The sequence below is a fragment of the Oratosquilla oratoria genome, chromosome 17 (genome assembly GCF_046742065.1).
Source record: "Oratosquilla oratoria isolate Oo_2021 chromosome 17, ASM4674206v1, whole genome shotgun sequence".
Lineage (NCBI taxonomy): Eukaryota > Metazoa > Arthropoda > Malacostraca > Stomatopoda > Squillidae > Oratosquilla > Oratosquilla oratoria.
Window position 1 is genome coordinate 10985079 of NC_134793.1, and position 18883 is coordinate 11003961.

The 18883-nt window shown below is 42.7% G+C and overlaps 1 protein-coding gene across 2 annotated transcripts in view; it reads left to right on the plus strand.

Annotated features, from left to right (window-relative positions):
- Window positions 1–18883, plus strand: part of LOC143034399 (tectonin beta-propeller repeat-containing protein 1-like) — a 78243-nt gene that overhangs the window by 42692 nt on the left and 16668 nt on the right. For both annotated transcript variants that reach the window (XM_076200399.1, XM_076200398.1), the window contains exons 14-18: window positions 1351–1481; window positions 8361–8559; window positions 11790–11932; window positions 14845–14972; window positions 15984–16183. In XM_076200399.1, coding sequence (XP_076056514.1) covers window positions 1351–1481; window positions 8361–8559; window positions 11790–11932; window positions 14845–14972; window positions 15984–16183 — 801 coding nt within the window. The remainder of the gene's footprint in view (window positions 1–1350; window positions 1482–8360; window positions 8560–11789; window positions 11933–14844; window positions 14973–15983; window positions 16184–18883) is intronic.

An 18883-nucleotide genomic window follows, 5' to 3' on the forward strand; every position in this document is an offset into this window, starting at 1 on the left:
AGAAGTATGATGGGGGTTACTAGGCTAGATAGAGTGAGGAATGAGGTGAGGAGGAGAAGAGGGGTGGAAAGGGAGCTGGGAGATAGGGTTGATGAAAGAGTATTAGGATGGTTTGGACACATGGAAAGAATGAGTGAAAAAAGACTGGTAAAAGAGGTATGGAAGGCAGATGTGGAGGGAGTGAACATGAAGGGACGTCCTAGGATGAGGTGGATGGATGGGGTGAAGGGGGCTGTGGGGAAGAAGTCTGTTGAGGAAGGACAGAAGACAGGGGTGAATGGAGAATGGTTGTATATGGATGATTTTGTGATGCTTGAGGTGGAATGGGCGGGGGGATGGGTGGGTGAGGTAGTATGTGTGAGCAAATTTTGATGCAGCTAGAAGGGATTTCTCCCTGTCTTCTCCTTTTATGCATGGGGGGATGGAGAGGGGGGGTTGCCGATTTAATGAAGCGGCCTTGCTGTGGATGTGCTGTGTCTTGCGACACTGCTTCTAACCCAGGGCAGTGGACAAGGGATGACCCGTCATCCAGGAGGTGCTAAGATGAGAGGGAGGGTGGAGGAGTGTAGAGTGTATTCAGGGATGGAATGGGTGGGAATGATTTTATGCCTTTTCCTTTTTGGCTACCTCCCTTGGTATATGTATGCATGAATAGATAGTGGGAAAAAAGACAGAGAATGGGTAGGGAAGAGATTTGTCTGGTAGGGGAAGTCTGAGGTCATTTGAGGCATCTAGAATGAAAAGAGGAAAATGCTGGAGTTGTGCATAAGCCATTTTGCCTCCTAACATCAAATGCTCTAAAAACCATATTCCGTACAGAGGAGGTTGTGGCATTTATCCCTTTCTAGACACCTCATATGGAAAGAATGTGTAGGAGAAGGCAAACAAAAAGTGTGGAAAGCAGAGGTTGGTGGTGTGAACCTGGGAGACAAAGACCTAGAGCAAGTTAGATAGATGGGGTAAAGTTGAACTTGAATATACTAGGAATGTCTGTGGAGAAAAAAAAGTAGGAATGAATGGAGGAAGGTTGTGAATGAATGAAAGGATATGGTATAAATGGATGTGCTTTGTGTGCTCTGTACTACTTCATTTCTATGAATATGAGCCTTTTCTTGCTGTATTACTTCTGACCTAAGCAGTAGGTGGGGACGGGATGAAAGGGAAACAAATGGATGATGGACAGGAGTAGGGTGTGTGCATACCTTGGCTCTACCTTTCTTATAAGGGGGAAGAAGCCCATTGGTATATAAATAGTGTATGAGCCTAGTTATCATAGTGTGTGTGTTGATAATGAATATGAGGTAGGAACTTCATTTCACCACATGATTTTATATCCTTTATTATTTGCAGTTGCGTGCTGAATATGTAAGTGCTCATGCGGAGTTGAAGGTTGAGCTTGGAGTGCCTCTCAGACTTAGTCGTGGTTTTAGACCTGGCTGCTTCCTGTCCCTAAAGGCCAAAACATCCCCGAAGGCAAACAGGTTTGTATATAAAATGTGATATATGTAATTGAGTATTCAAAAATGTATACACATGGGTCATCCCTGCATCCTGTTCAAGGCCCTGGGTCAGAAGCAGTGTTGCAAGACACAGCACATCCACAGCAACGCTGCTTCATTAATTCAACAAGCCCCCCTCTCTGTCCCCTCATGCAGAAAAGGAGAAGACTGAGAAATCCCTTCAGGCTGCGTCAATTTATCTCTCATACATACTCCCTCACCCCCCATCCCCTACCCCCTCATGCATCACATCATCATCCATACACAACCCCTCTCCATTCACCCCTATCTTCTGTCCTCTCCCGTCCTTCCTCAACAGACATTCCTCTCTTTTGTAATGCCCCTTTTACCATATCCATCCATCTCATCCTAGAATGCCCCTTCATATTCACTCCTTCCACCTCTGCCTTCCACATCTCTTTTACCAGTCTTTCTTCACTCATTCTTTCCATGTGTCCAAACCATCCTAATACTCTTTCATCAACCCTATCTCCCAACTCCATTTTCACCCCCATTCTCCTCCTCACCTCCTCATTTCTCACTCTATCTAGCCTAGTAACCCCTATCATACTTCTCAGGCATTTCATCTCAAACACATTCAAACTCCTCTCTTCCTCTCTTATGTTCCACGTTTCTGACCCATACAGTGCTGTTGGCACAATCACTCCTTCATATAACCTCCTCATAGCATCCATTCCCAAATGTCTATTTCTCATTACACTTTTTAATCCACCAAGGCATTTATTCATTTCTCTCAATCTACATTCTACCTCCACCCTCACTCCTCCCTTTCCTGCCACATTCACACCCAAGTATCTAAAACTATCCTTCCTCCAGTCTCTCTCCCTTAATACTCACTTCCAGTCTACTGCCAATTTCTTCCCATGTACATCTCATCACCTTACTTTTACCCACATTTATCTTCAACTTCCTTCTTTCACACTCTCCCAAACTCTGTTACCAACTTCCTCAATCCCTCCTCTGAACCTGCCACAAGCGCAGTGTCGTCAGCAAACAACAGCTGGCTCACCTCCCACTTTTTTCCAATTTCTTTAACCATCTCCAATCCCTGACCCACCACCCTTGCATTTACCTCTCGCACCACCCCATCCATGTATAAGTTGAACAGCCAGGACGACATAACACATCCCTGATGAAGTCCCACCTTTACCTCAAACCACTCACTCTCCATTTCTAATCCTGACACAAGCTCTACTACTCTTATAAAAACTCTTGACAGCTCTTAAAAGCTTTCCTCCTATCCTGTATGAGTGGAGAAAGATTAGTAAAAGAAGTGTGGAAGGAACAGGTGGATGGATTGAACTTGAGGAAGTGACCAAGGATAAGATGGATGGATGGGGTAAAAGGGGCATTGAGAAAGAGATGGATGTCTGCTGAAGAAGGAAGGGAGAAGATAGAAGATAGGATAGAGTGGAGAATGTGTATGGATAATGCTGTGATGCATGGGAGGATTGGGGTTGGGAGTATGTATTTACCTAGTTGTAATATACGGGAGGGGAGCTATGTTCGTGGTGACCCGTCTTTGTATCTCTCCGCATCAAGTTTTATCTTAAAGTCTTGTATAGTGTTTGCACATACTGTTTTGTTGTCTAATTTGTTCCATGTATTAATCGCTCTGTGTGGGAAACTGTTCCTTTTCAAGTTTTTTCTATAACTATCTTTTTTCAGTTTTTTTCCGTGTCCTCTCGTTTTACTGTTGTCCCACACTAGCAGGTCATTCCTGTCTAAAACTTCCATTCCTTTCATTATTCTGTAGATAGTCAGCAAATCTCCTCTTTCTCTTCTTTGTTCCAGAGTTGGTAGGTTCAGTTTGGATAGTCTTTGCTCATATGTTAGTTCGGCAAGAGTCGGTACTAGTTTGGTTGTCGCCCTTTGTAATCTTTCTAGTTTCTTAATATTCTTTTTGGTACTGGGTGTCCAAGGTGATGCTGCGTACTCAAGTTTTGGTCTTATTAGTGTAGTTAGTATTTTCTTTATCATTTCTTCATCCATATAAGTAAATGCCACTTTGATTGACCTCAATAAATTGTAGGTTTCTCCGAATATTTTATTTATATGCTTATCAGGTTTCATGTCCTTTCCAATCATCACTCCAAGATCTTTTTCAGAGTTTGCTTTTTTTATCTTTTCTTCTCCAATTCTGTAATCTTTTGATATTCTGTTTTTACTCTTTCCAAATTCCATTATACTGCATTTCTTTATATTAAATTTCACTTCCCACTTTTGAGTCCAATTCCATATCGTGTCTAGATCTTGTTGCAATGAGATCAGCCCTCTTCCGTTTTTACCTTCTTAAGTAATTTTGCATCATCTGCAAAAAAATTCTTATATCACGCCACACCTTCATTCATGTCATTAATATATATGGCGAACATGATCGGGGCCAGTACCGATCCTTGCGGGACACCGCTTTTTACTTCTTCCCAGTTGGAGAATTTTTCACTAATTACAACTCTCATTTTCCTCCCAATCAGGAAGTCTTTCATCCATTCCAATAATTTTCCTCTGATGCCACCCTTTGATTCTATCTTATTTATTAATTTCGTATGAATGAAAAGGAAAAGGAGAAGGAGTACGAAAAGAAGCTGAAGGAGGAGTGGGAGGGAGTAAAGGATAGAGCAGAGATGGGTGTGGAGGAGGAATGGGGATGGTTCAAGGAGGGAGTCTTAAAGTGTGCAAGGATGGTGTGTGGAACAAGAAGGACAGGGGGAAATAGAAGAAAGGGTAGTGAATGGTGGGATGAGGAAACAAAGAAGGTTGTAGAAGAGAAGAAGCGAGCATTCACAGATTGGTTACAAAAGAGGACAGGGGAGTCATATGAGACGTACAAAGAAAAGAAAAGAGAAGTAAAGCAAAAGGTAAAGGAGGCAAAGAGGAGAGCAGATGTGAAATGGGGTAGGAGAATGACAGAAAATTTTGAAAGTAATAAAAAGATGTTTTGGAAAGAAATTAAGAGAGGAAGAGGAGGCGAATCAAGTAGGGAAGAAAAGGTAAAAGGTACAGATGGAGAGTTGATAATGGAAGAGATGGCAGTGAGGGGAAGATGGGCAGAATATTTTAGGGATTTGCTGAATGTGAAGGAGGATAGGGAAGGAAAGATAGCTGCAGTGGGAAATACGAAGAAAATGAGAGTGATGAGTGAGGAGAATGGAGGAGAAATAAGGAAGGATGAGGTGAAGGCAGTTGTAAAGATGATGAAAGCAGGTAAGGCACCTGGTCTGGATGGATGTCATGCAGAATGTCTGAAAAAAGGAGGTTCAGTGATGGTGGACTGGTTGGTGAGATTATTTAATGTTTGCTGGAGAGAGGGTAGAGTACCGGAGAACTGGAGTAGTGCCTGTATAGTTCCTCTTTACAAGGGAAAAAGGGACAAGTGTGAATGTAGTAATTTCAGAGGGATTAGCCTGTTGAGTGTAGTAGGGAAGGCTTATGGGAGAATCTTAATTGAGAGGATTAGGAGAGGAACAGAAGGAGTAATTGGTGAGGAACAGTGTGGATTTAGGACGGGTAGAGGTTGTGTAGATCAGATCTTTGTGGTAAGACAGATATGTGAGAAAGCTATAGGAAAGGGGAAGGATGTTTTTTGGGCTTTTATGGATCTGGAAAAGGCTTATGATACGGTAGACAGAAAGGCACTGTGGGAGGTTATGCAGATTTATGGGATAGGAGGAAAGCTTTTGGGAGCTGTCAAGAGTTTTTATGTGAGTAGTAGAGCTTGTGTTAGGATTGGAAATGGAGAGAGTGAGTGGTTTGAAGTAAAGGTGGGACTTCGTCAAGGATGCGTTATGTCGCCCTGGCTGTTCAACTTATACATGGATGGGGTGGTGCGAGAGGTGAATGCTAGGGTAGTGAGTCAGGGATTGGAGATGGTTAAAGAAAATGGAGAAAAGAGGGAGGTGAGCCAGCTGTTGTTTGCGGACGACACTGCGCTTGTGGCAGGGTCAGAGGAGGGACTGAGGAAGCTGGTGGCAGAGTTTGGGAGAGTATGTGATAGAAGAAAGCTAAAGATAAATGTGGGTAAAAGTAAGGTGATGAGATGTACAAGGGGTGAAAGTGGCAGTAGACTGGAAGTGAACATTAAGGGAGAGCGACTGGAGGAAGTGGATAGTTTTAGATACTTGGGTGCAAGTGTAGCAGGAAAAGGTGGAGTGAAGGTGGAGGTAGAATGTAGATTGAGAGAAGCGAGTAAATGCCTTGGTGGTTTAAAGAGTGTAATGAGAAATAGACATTTGGGAATGGATGCGAAGAGGAGACTGTATGAAGGAGTGATTGTGCCATCAGCACTGTATGGGGCAGAAACGTGGAACATAAGAGAAGAAGAGAGAAGGAGTTTGAATGTGTTTGAGATGAGGTGTCTGAGAAGTATGGTGGGGGTTACTAGGCTAGATAGAGTGAGAAATGAGGAGGTGAGGAGGAGAACAGGGGTGAAAAAGGATTTGCGAGAGAGGGTTGATGAAAGAATATTAGGATGGTTTGGACACATGGAAAGAATGAGTGAAGAAAGACTAGTAAAAGAGGTATGGAAGGCAGATGTGGAGGGAGTGAACATGAGGGGACGTCCTAGGATGAGGTGGATGGATGGGGTGAAGGGGGCTTTGGGGAAGAGGGGAATGTCTGTTGAGGAAGGAAGGGAGAGGACGGAAGACAGAGGTGAGTGGAGAATGGTTGTATATGGATGATGTTGTGACTGCATGAGGAGGAATGGGCGGGGGGGTGGGGGGTGGGGTAGTATGTGTGAGTAAATTTTGACGCAGCCCGAAGGGATTTCTCCCCGTCCTCTCCTTATATGCAAAGGGGGACGGAGAGGGGGGGTCGCCGATTAAATGAAGCGGCCTTGCTGTGGATGTACTGTGTCTTGCGACACTGCTTCTGACCCAGGGCGGTGGGCAGGGTGCAGGGATGACCCGTCATCCAGGAGGTGCTCAGATGAGAGGAAGGGTGGGAGGGGTGTGGAGTGTATTTAGGGATGAAATGGGTGGGAGTGTTTTTATGCCTTTCCCTTTTTGGCTACCTCCCTTGGAAGGGGGAAAAAGCCTTGGTATATGTATGTATGTATGTATGAGGTACCTTATCGAATGCCTTTTGCAGGTCCAGAAAAGCACAGTCCGCCCATCCATCTCTTTCTTGTATTATGTCTACTAATCTTGAGTAAAAGCAGATCATATTTGTTGTACACGATCTCCCTTGTCTGAATCCAAATTTATTTGGGTCCAGTATAGATTTTTCTCCCAGGTATTTAACCCATCTGTTTTTGACAACTCTTTCACAAATTTTTGCTATTGTGCTAGTTTGTGAGACCGGTCTGTAGTTAGATGGATCTTCTTTATCACCTCCCTTATAAATTGGTACAGTGTTTGCCTTTTTCCAGTCCAATGGTACTTTTCCTTCTTTAAGTGAGGATTTAATTATATTATATATTTTGTCAGTTAATTCTTCCATACATTCCTTCAGTATCCAGTTTGCAATTCCGTCTGGGCTATGTGATTTTCTGACATCAAGGGTTTTAATTTGATCACTGATTTCTTTTTGTGTTACATTTATTTCTTTCATTGCTGGGGATAATTCTCTCTCTCTATCTACACTGTTAGGCGAGTTTTCTATTATGAATACTGATCTGAAGTGGTTCATAATTTCAGCCATTTCCAGTTCTTCCGTATATTCCTTTTTATCTTGGCGCAGTTTTTCTATTTCTTGTTTGTTTTTCAGTTTTCCATTTACGTATTTGTAAAATAGTTTGGGTTCTTCCTTACATTTGTCTATTATCTTTTTTTCATAATTCCTCTTTACATCTCTGCGTATTTTTACATATTCGTTTCTAAGTTTGATGTACGTTTGCCATTTGCTTTGTTTCTTATCTCTTTTTCACTTTTTCCAAGCTTTGTCTCTTTTTTCCTTAGCTTCACTACATCTTTTATTGTACCAGCTCTTTATGTATGCCTTTTCCATTTTTTGTTGTGGTACATTATAAATTTCTTTTAATATGTTCCATTTTTCTTCTATCCCTGTATCTTCGTTTTGGAATTTTTCCCAGTTTGCATTGCGAAAGAATGTTTTAAGTTTCTCAAAGTTTGTTTTGTTATACATAAGTCTTCCTATTCTATGTTTATCATTTTTGCTTTGGTCCATTTGTTCTTTCAATTCCATTTCTATTAGTACGTGGTCACTTTTTCCTATCGGAGTTTTATAATAAATTTTTTCAATAATCTCAGGTTCTGTCGTAAGTATTAAGTTCAATTTTGAGGGTTCTTCAATTCCTCTGTATCTAGTATTTTTTTTAATCCATTGGGTCAATGTGTATTCAATGGTCAAGTCAAGGAGTACATTGCCCCAGTGTTTCTCTCCCCCCTTCACTGTCATTTCTTCCCAGCATATTTCTTTTGAATTAAAGTCACCCATAATTACTGTATTTCCTCCATCTTTCAGTGTTTCAATTAATTCATCTTTTGTATCTTCTAGTAACTCGGAATGATCACTTTCTGTCCAGGCTTTTGTAAATGATATTCTGACACAGCCCAAAGGGGACAGAGAGGGAGGTTGCCAATTAAATGAACCAGCCTTGCTGTAGATGTGCTGTGTCTTGCAACATTGCTTCTGACCCAGGGCAGTGGGTGAGATGTAGGGATGACCCATCATCCAAAAGGAGCCAAGAAAAGAGGGAGGGAGGGGTGATGAATGGGAGTGGAGTATGTGGGGATGAAATGGATGGGAGCCGAATTATGCCTTTGACTTTGGCTGCCTCCCTTGTAATGGAGCTGTAGATGAAACTCAAGGTAGTAATTATAATTGATTCAATCACTCCACCTCTTGATATCTTTTGACAATTGTACCATTTTATTTCAGATTTTACATCAACCTGCAGACAGAAGGGAGCTCAGACATTGCTCTGCACATTAACCCCCGGATCCATGATGGTAAGGCAGTGTTGAATACCAAGGAAAGTGGTGGATGGGGACAAGAGAAGAAGCAACCACTTGGGGATAGCCTCCTCCCTGGAATGGTCTTTGAAATTGCTATTGTTTGCGATGATGATGACTTCAAGGTGAATATACCCTTATAGTTGTTTCTTTTTCTTCCTCTTTTCTTTATATATATATATATATATATATATATATATATTCTTTCTTTGTGTATACATACATATACCAAATGGTTTTTCCCCCTTACAAGTACATACATATGAGGGGTGATCAAAAAGTAATGACAGTGATACCATATATTTTCACGGTACAGAGGTAAATCCAAATAGTGGCCTACATTCCTTCAAAGTACTCCCCTCCTGCCTCTATGCAACGTTCCATCCTCTTTCGCCACTTCATGAAGCACTCATGGTACTCAGAAGCCGATATACCTCGTAGCTCTGAATTGACTGCTCGCGCCAGATCTTGGATGTGATGAAACAGCTTCCCTGTGATCGCACCCTTGATCTTTGGAAACAACCAAAAATCACAGGGAGCAAGGTCAGGCGAGTAGGGTGGGTGGGGGAGAAGTGTGATCCCCTGCTGCTCCAGGAACTGCACAGTGAGGCAAGCTTTGTGGGGGGCAGCATTGTCATGGTGCAGCAAAAGGCGCGATCGGCGACGGGTTGGTGCAGTCTTGGCCTGATATTCCAGGACACGAGGAAGGACGTGATCAGTGTATTACTGGGCTGTGATAGTACACTGTTGAGGCATTACATCCACACACATTGGTCCTTGTGAATTAAAGAAGATGGTGAAAAGGCGCTTCCTGCTGCGAAATCCTTCCTTCAGAATCTGAGGTCGAGGTTCTTCATCACTCAACCACACCATGTTAGACTGCTTGTCTCTGGTGGTGAAGAAAGAAATCCAACACTCATCTCCGGTAGCTACATCTGAGAACCGTTTCGGACCATTTGGCTCGAATTCAGCCAGCCATAGACGACAAATCCGCACCCGTTCGCTCCTCTGCTCTTCCGTAAGCAAATGAGGTATCCATCGAGCACACTTCTTCCTCAACCCTAAGTGTTCATACACGATGTCATGTGCGCTCCCATAACTGACACCGAGCTTCAAGGATAAGAATCAAAGAGTAACAGTTGGATCTTCGTCAATGATGGCCCGCGCACGGACCGTCGTTGCTTCGGTCACGGATGTCCGAGGGCGGCCAGGACGATGATCATCTTCTAGCTGCAATTTTCCGGCTGCAAAAGCTCGAATCCAGCGGGAAACAGTTTCCAGTGATGGAGTAGACTCGGGAAAAACTTGCAACAATTCCTCTCTGATCTCCGTTGCTTTTTTCCCGAGTTTCCACCTTGTGAAGGTGTAGAATCTGCAGCCTTCTTTCGAAAAATCCATGTTTCCGGTTAGAGAGGCAAACCAACAATGACGCAATCGCACAGCGCAACGATAAAATGTAAGCTAGACAAACAGTGACAAGCTCAAACATGTAACAAGAGGCAACACTTGCTCCCCCTTGCTCCCCGCCCCCCCAACACTTATAGTCTCTCAGCTACGAGTCCGACTGTCATTACTTTCTGATCACCCCTGGTACATATACCAAGGCTTTTTCCCCCTTACAAGGGGGGTAGCCAAAAAGAAAAAGGCATAAAATCATTCCCACCCTTACAAGTGAGATAGCTAAAAAACAAAGACATAAAATACACTCCCACCCAATCCATCCCCATATACTCTACTTCCATTCACCCCCCCCTCCCTACCTCTTGGCGCCTCCTAGATGATGGATCATCCCTGAATCTTGCCCACTGCCTGTGTCAGAAGCAGTGTTTCAAGACACAGCACATCCATAGCAAGGCTGCTTTATTTAATCAGTGACCCCCCCCTCCATCCTCTCATGCAGAAAAAGAGAAGACAGGGAGAATCCCTTCAGGATGAATCAAAATATTTTTTACACATACTCCCTTACCCCCTATCCCCCACCCACTCACTTCCATGCATTAAAGCATCATCCATACACAACCATTCTCCATTCACCCCATCTTCTGTCTTCTCCCGTCCTTCCTCAACAGACACTCCCCTCTTTCCCAGTGCCCCTTGGTCACCACCTCACTTTCACTCCCTCCACATCTGCCTTCCACACCTCTTTTACTACTCTTTCTTCACTCATTCTTTCCATGTGTCCAAACCATCCCAACACTTTTTCATCAACCCTATCTTTCAACCCCCTTCCATCCCCACTCTCCTCCTCGCCTCATTTCTTACTCTGTCCAGCCTAGTAACCTTTATCATACTTCTTAGGCACCTCATCTGAAACACATTCAAAGTTCTCTCTTCCTCTCTTATGTTCCATGTGTCTACCCTATACAGTGCTGTCAGCACAATCACTCCTTCATACACTCTCCTCTTCGCATCCATTCCCAAATGTCTATTTCTCCTTACACTTTTTAATCTCCCAAGGCATTTACTTGCTTATCTCAATCTACATTCTACCTCCACCCCCACTCCTCCCTTTCCCACCACATTTGCACCCAAGTTTCTAAAACTATCCACTTCCTCCAGTCTCTCTCCCTTAATACTCACTTCCAGCCTTTGTATATACTGTATTATTATTGTTGTCCCACCTTTTCATAAATACTGTAAGTGATATCAGTTATTGCCTTTTATATGTAGTGAAATTAGATTGATGCTAATAACTATAAATTTGTAATGTATATTACATGTATTATTTGGAAAAACTGGAAGCAAGTAAATGTCTAGGTGGGGTTAAGTGTTGGAATACAAGGGGAGGCAAATAGGAAGCCTCCCCTTGTTTGTGAGATGAAGTGTAAGAAATAGTATTGGATAGAGAGAGAAATAGGTAAGGCAGAGACCAGAGGTGGAAAGAAAGCTGTTTGATATAATTGAGCAAAGGGTACTGAGGTGGTTTGGGCATATGAAAAAATAAATGAGGAAAGACTTATAAAAATGTGAAAAGTAGAACTTGATGGAGAAGACCAAGAATGAAATGGATGAATGAGGTAAAAGGGGTTTTGAAACTCAAAGCAATATAATATACCAAGGGTTTTTTCCCCCTTGCAAGGGAGGTAGCCAAAGTCAAAGGCATAAATCCACTCCCACCCCATTTACACATATAAAATCCATTCAACCACTATCAGTTCCCACACTCATTTTCTGCCTCATTTCTCAATTTGTCACCCTATCCATTTTTGTAATGCCTGCCATATTTTTCTCAACACTTCATTGCAAAAAGTTTGTCTCCTCCCCAATGCCTTCTTTATATTCCAAAATTGATCCATATAATGCAGTAGACTAAGTGATTTGTGAAATTTATCATATCTGTTAATTTCTGTTACAGATCTCACTTAATGATAAATTGTGGTGCAATTTTGAGCACCGTATGACACCCTACACCATTACTCATGTGACCATTGTTGGTGATGTCATCCCAGAGTCTTTAACATACAATTATGGTGCTGGAGAGAGATGGCTGAGTGAATGGTAAGTTACATACATACATATACCAACAGCTTTTTCCCCCTTACAAGGAAGATAGCTAAAGTCAAAGGCATAAATCCACTCCCACCCATTTCAACCCTACATACTCCACTCTCATTCATCACCCATCCTTCCCTCTTTTCTTGGCTCCTGGATGACAGGTCATCCCTGCATCTCACCCTCGGTTAGAAGATAGCAAGACACAGCACATCCACACCAAGGCCTCTTCATTTAGTCATTGACCCCGTCTTCTTCCCCCTCATGCAGAAAAAGAGAAGACAGGGAGAAATCCCTTCAGGCTGCATCAAAATATCATTCACACTTACTATCTCACCCCCCATCCCCCACCCACTCCTTCCATGCATCACAGCATCATCCATATATAGTTTTCCACTCACCCCTATCCTCTGTCTTCTCCCTTCCTTCCTCAACAGACATTCCCCTCTTTCCCAATGCCCCTTTTACCCCATCCATCCATCTCATCCTTGGTCATTCCCTCATGTTCACTCCTTCTACCTCTGCCTTTCACACCTTTTTTTACTAATCTTTCTTCACTCATTCTTTTCATGTGTCCAAACCATCCCAATACTCTTTCAACCCTATCTCCCAACTCCCTTTCCACTCCCCACTTTCCTCCTCACCTCATTTCTCACTCAATTCAACCTAGTAACCTTTACCATACTTCTCAGGCATTTCGTCTCAAACACATTTAAACTCTTCCTGTCTTATGTTCCATGTTTCTGCCCCATACAGTGCTGTGATCACAATCACTCCTTCATGTAATCTCCTCTTAGCATCCATACCTAAATATCTATTTCTCATTACACTTTTTAATCCACCAAGGTATTTACTTGCTTCTCTCAATCTACATTCTACCTCCACCTCTACTCCTCCCTTTCCCACCATATTTGCCCCAAGTATCTAAAGATATCCACTTCCTCCAGTCTCTCTCCCATGATACTCATTTCCAATTTACTGCCATCATCTCCCCCTTGTACATCTCATCACCATACTTTTACCCACATATATCTTCAACTTCCTTCTTTTGTACACCTTCCCAAACTCCATCACTAACTTCCTTAATACCTCCTCCAGTCCTTCTTCAAGCACACTGTCATCAGCAAACAACAGCTGGCTTATCTCCCATTTTTCTCCATTTTATTTAACCATCTCCAATCCCCAGCCCATTACCCTTCACACCACCCCATCCATGTATAAATTGAACAGCCAAAGCAACATAACACATCCCTTTCAGAGTCCCCCTTAACCTCAAATCACTTGCTCCATTTCTAATTCTAACACAGGCTCTACTACTCTCGTAAAAACTCTTGACTGCTCTTAACAGCTTTCCTTCTATCCCATATAGCACCAGTACCTCCCACAGTGCCTTCCTGTCTACCCTGACATAAGCCTTTTCCAAATCCATAAAGGCTAAAAAAAAAAAAAAAAAAAAAAAAATCCTTACCTTTTCCTAAAGCTTTCTCACATATATGCCTTACCACAAAAATCTGATCCACACAATCCCTAACTGTCTTAAACCCAGTGTTCCCCACCAATTTCTCATATTCATCTCCTAACTCTCTCAGTCAAAACCCTCCCATAAGCCTTCCCAACTACACTCAACAAACTGATCCCTCTGAAAGTACTACATTCACACTTGTCACCTTTTCCATTGTAAAGCAGATCTATACAGGCACTCTTCTAGTCCTTTAGCACTCTACCCACTTTTAGACAAACATTAAACAACCTCACCAGCCATTCCACCATCACTGTACCTCCCTTTTTTAGACACCCCTAATGACAACCATCTAACCCAGGTGCCTGCTCTCGTCATTTTAATAACTGCTTTCACCTCATCTTTCCTTATTTCTCCTCCATTTTCCTCCTTCATCACCGTCACTTTGTTTTCACTTCCCACTGCAAATACCTTTCCCTCCCTATCCTTCTTCACATTTAGCAACTTCCTAAAATACTCTTCCCACCTTCCTCTCGCTGCCTTCTCTTCCATTATCATCTCTCCATCTGCACCTTTTACCTTTTCTTCTCTACTTGGTTCGCCTCCTCTTGCTCTCTTAATTTCCCTCCAAAACATCATTTTATTACTTTCAAAAAATTCTGTCATACTCTTACCCCATTTCATATGTGCTCTCCATTTTGCTTCCTTTATCTTATGCTTTACTTCTCCTTTCTTTGTACCTCTCATATGATTCTCATCCTAATTTGTAATCAATCTGTGAATGCTCATTTCTTCTCTCCCACAACCTTCTTTGCTTCATCATCCCACCACTCACTACTCTCCCTTCCATTTACTTCTGTCCTCCTTGTTCCACACACCATCTTTGCACAGACAAAATGATGTGTGGCTCTGGTCCATAGGGGCACCCCATATAGACCCTAAAGTATCAGTTGCATGCTACTGAGCAGCTTTTAACCCCACAGTAACATGCAGCCAACACCCCAGAAGGGTATTGCATTTTTCTTGTTTGATAGCCCTTGTTGGCAGTTTTATGACACCAGGCTTATAGAGGAAACCAGTCATCCTCTTGAGCTCTTGCCAGAGTTCCTCCACCCCAAATATGTGTATGAGTGAGAGAGAATGTAATTTTGATAGGATGTGAAATATAATCAGTCCATAGAGGTTCCTCACCTTTTGTCAAAATACCCAAAGGCTTCTTCCCAAGTATAAAGGAGGTATCCAGCCAGCCAAGATATGCACCCACTCCCATCTATCACCCATTTGTTTCCCTTCTATATTAGCTCCTTGTGGATGAAGGGTCATCCCTATCACCAGCCCACTACCAAAGTCAGGAGCAATAGATGATGTGTTGATTTTTACCTGTCATACTTGTTTATTTTTTTATATATCTTGACATTAGTAAAATTGGTCATGTGTATTATGTGTATTAATTTATCAGGTATTGGAGAGGCATAGGTGGACATGTGGGACGTGTTGAAGGTGGAATGGTAGGTGTGACTTGGGCAATCTCCAATGACCTCCATGCCTATACCTTCACTGGTGCTACACATGGAGGACTTTACAAAGGTAAGGAATAAGGAAAGGTATATACAGAGATCTCTACAAAGAAAACCACAACAATAAATGCTGGAAGGGGTTTTGGTAGTCCATACATACATATACCAAAGGCTTTTTTTCCCATATAAGGGAGGTAGCCAAAAACAAAAGCATAAAATCCACTCCCACCCATTCCAACCCTATCACACTCCACTCCCCTCCACCCTCTTCCCTCCCTCTTATCTTGGCACCTCCTGGATGACGGGTCATCCCTGCACCTTGTCTACTGCCCTGGGTCAGAAGTAGTGTCGCAAGACACAGCACATCCACAGCAAGGCCACTTCATTAAATCGGCGACCCCCCTCTCCGTCCCCTCATGTCAAATTTTTCTCACACATACTCCCTCACCCCCCCATCCCCCACCCATTCCACCTCATGCATCACAACATCACCCATATACAACCATTCTCCATTCACCCCTGTCCTCTCCTGTCCTTCCTCAACAGACATTCCCCTCCTCTCCAAAGCCCCTTTTACCCCATCCATCCTTCTCATCCTAGGTCACCCCCTCATTTTCACTCCTTCCACATCTGCCTTTCACACATCTTTTGGTAGTAAAAGCATTTAGAAATATTTTGCCACAGTTGTTAACCTCTTCAATACAATTCAAATTCTCACAATAAAAAGGAGATGCAAAGAGGAACAGACTTTTTGGTCCTTATGGTGTTGTTTGAGAATTGAAAGGTGTAAACAGTGGAAAGAACTACTAACTTAAATGTAAATGAACTTTTCTTTTTATTGCTAAAAAGTAACATCATTATGAGATTTTATTCTGTAATTAATTTACTTTATACCCCCACCTCCCCTCCTCTTAAAGGGACCAGTGATGGTTGTGCAAGATAGATAGCAAAGCTGCCCATTTTCAAAACCTGTCAACCCTCACACCTCTATCACAAATTGCAACCCATATGTTGCCTTGTCTCAAGACTGGGTTCATGATCTCTTAATGATTTTTTTTTTCTTCTTCTTCTTCATATGTAGGAACACACACAAGTGAAGAAGGAGTTCATACAATGTCTGACATTCGGCGGATGTATGTTTGGGAGAATCAACGTTGGAACCCACTTACTGGTTTCACCCACCGTGGGCTTCCTACAGACCGTTACACGTGGAGTGATCAGTCTGGCCGGCAACAACGAACCAAGGAGGCTATGAGGCTTCCTTCCCGCCACTGGACATGGGTAGCGTATAGAATGGTTTTACTTCTTGTTCAGAAACAGGAAAACCACACTTGAAAACTAAACTTGACTACACCTCCACAGTATGGCTTCCAACAATCAGGAAATTAAACATAGACACCCTACAAACTATACAAAATAAAGCATTGAGAATGATAACAGGATGTACCAGAACCACCCCAGTAGAATATATGCACACAGAAACCAAAATCATCCCCGTAAAACACTAGAATGCCACATAAAAATGATAGGTGCTCAATTCTGTGCAACAGTCCTCAGCCCCCACACCCGCTTATCTTATTAAATTATGCAAGCACAACCAACTGTACCAAAAAAAATACATACATATACCAATGACTGTTTCCCCCTCACAAGGGAAGTAGCCAAAGTCAAAGGTATAAATCCAGTCCCACTCATTTCATCCCCATATATTCCATTTCTATTCATCACCCCTCCCTTTCTCTTCTACTGGCTCTTCCTGGATGAAGGGTCATCCCTGCATTCACAGATTGCCCTGGGTCAAAAGCAATGCAGCAAGACACAGCACATCCACAGCAAGGCCACTTAATGTAATGGATCCCATCCCCTCATGTAGAAAAAGAGAAGATGGGGAAAAATCCCTTTGTTCTACGTCAAAATATCATTCAAACATACTCCCTCACCCCCACCCCACCACCACCACCCACTCCCATGCATCACAGTATCATCCATACACAACCATTCTCCACTCACCCCATCTTCTGTCTTCTTCCTTCTTCAACAGACATTACCCTTTCCCAGTGCCCCTTTTACCCCATCCATCCATCTCATCCTTGGCTGCCCCCTCATGTTCACTCCTTCCATCTCTGCCTTTCACACCTTTTTTTATTAATCTTCACTCACTCTTTCCATGTGTCTAAACTATCCCAATACTCTTTCATCAACCCTATCTCCCAACTCCCTTTCCACCCCTGCTCTCCTCATCTGATATTCCTCCACTCTATCCCCTTAGAACATGTACATCCAACACTTCTTTTCTCCTGGTTACCACTATATAGTCCATTATAGCCCTGTTTACCACCCTTCCATCCACCACCCTCTCCCATGTGTACTTATGCTTGACTTTCTTCGTAAATACTGTATTTGCTATCATCAACTCTCTAAACACATCACCATCATCTCTCCACTATGATTTTTTCCTGGAACTCCACACTTCTCAACCACTATGTCTATTGGTTCATCTACCCTAGCATTGAGATCTCCCATTACATTGACATTTCTCCTTACACCCTCTATGCACTCATTTAAATCTATCCAAAAAGCCTCACTTTCCTCTACACTCTTCTCACTACCATGCCCATATGCACTTACAAAAACCCACTTCTCCCTTCCCAGCTTCACCTTCATCCACATCAACCTTGATGAAACCACCTTCCACTCCACCACACACTTACGTATCTCTTCATTTACTAATATGCCATGTCTTCTCTCCATCATCTTCCCTTCACTCCTGACACCCTCCCAACTACACTCCCAAACTCAAATTCGCCTCTCCCTTTCATCTTAGTTTCACTTAATGCCAACACATCCATCTTTCTTCTCACAAACACACTGTATATCTCTTCCCTATTACTCTCATCTGTACCACATCGACACACATTAAAAGAACCAAACCTTAGGGTTCTGATTGGGAAACTTCTCCCAGACCCTATTGTGCCTTTTCTTTTTTTTAGGAATGTCCCCTTTGTGGCTACAGAGAGTAGGATGCCAAGTCCTATCCCCATACCATTTCTGTCACCTTTTACATCTCAAATGGGAACACTCGGTGGCAGTATTCTCTCTCCCCTACCACAGGGTTCAGCAAAAAAGGAAACAAATATTCAGAGAAGTGGTACAGGACAATATTAAGAGTAGGGGGACAGTATAACAGAGGGACAGTTGCAGTATAATAAAGTAGCATTTCTCAATGAATAGAGATAACTATGACAGACAAAATGATGTGTGGCTGTGGTCTATAGGGGCACCCCGTATAGACCCTAAAGCAGGGGTTCTCATTAGGGGTGAAATTTACCCCCAGGGGGGAACTTTGGATTTTCTGGGGGTGAATTGTGACCACAATAAGTTTACGGGGTAAGGAAAGCAATTATAGGTTTTGGCCGATCTGGCCTGTCACCTGGGCTGGAATTATACCAGTGCTGACCCAAGTTAATCTTAGGATTAGGAAAAATAAAAGGATTTTAGCAATATTTGCATATTATTTAGAATGCACCTTTTGAAACAAACTATCTTGGAGAGGAGGGGGGAATGACACTGACAAATGATGAAAGGGGTGTATGGGGCAAGCAAGGCTAAGAACCACTGCCCTAAAGTATCAGCTGGATGCTACTGAGCAGCTTTTAACCCCACAATAACATGCAGCCAATAAAACGGGAGGGGGCAATACATCATGTCATTACAAAAACATCTTCACACTCCAATCACAAAATGAGAACTTCAAGAGTGAGCACCAAACCTCTTCCTCCAACAAACCTCTTCAGACACCATCCATACAAAGAAAAACCCCCCCTAGAGGACCAAGAACCACATTAACAGTATGCATTTGAGTCACCCTCCAGCACTAACACAGTACTAACATAGGGCTTGGCTACAGGAACCAGCTGCTCTAAATACAACCCAAGGCAGAAGACACTGAACATCTCATCTTACCATAGCAATACCCAAACA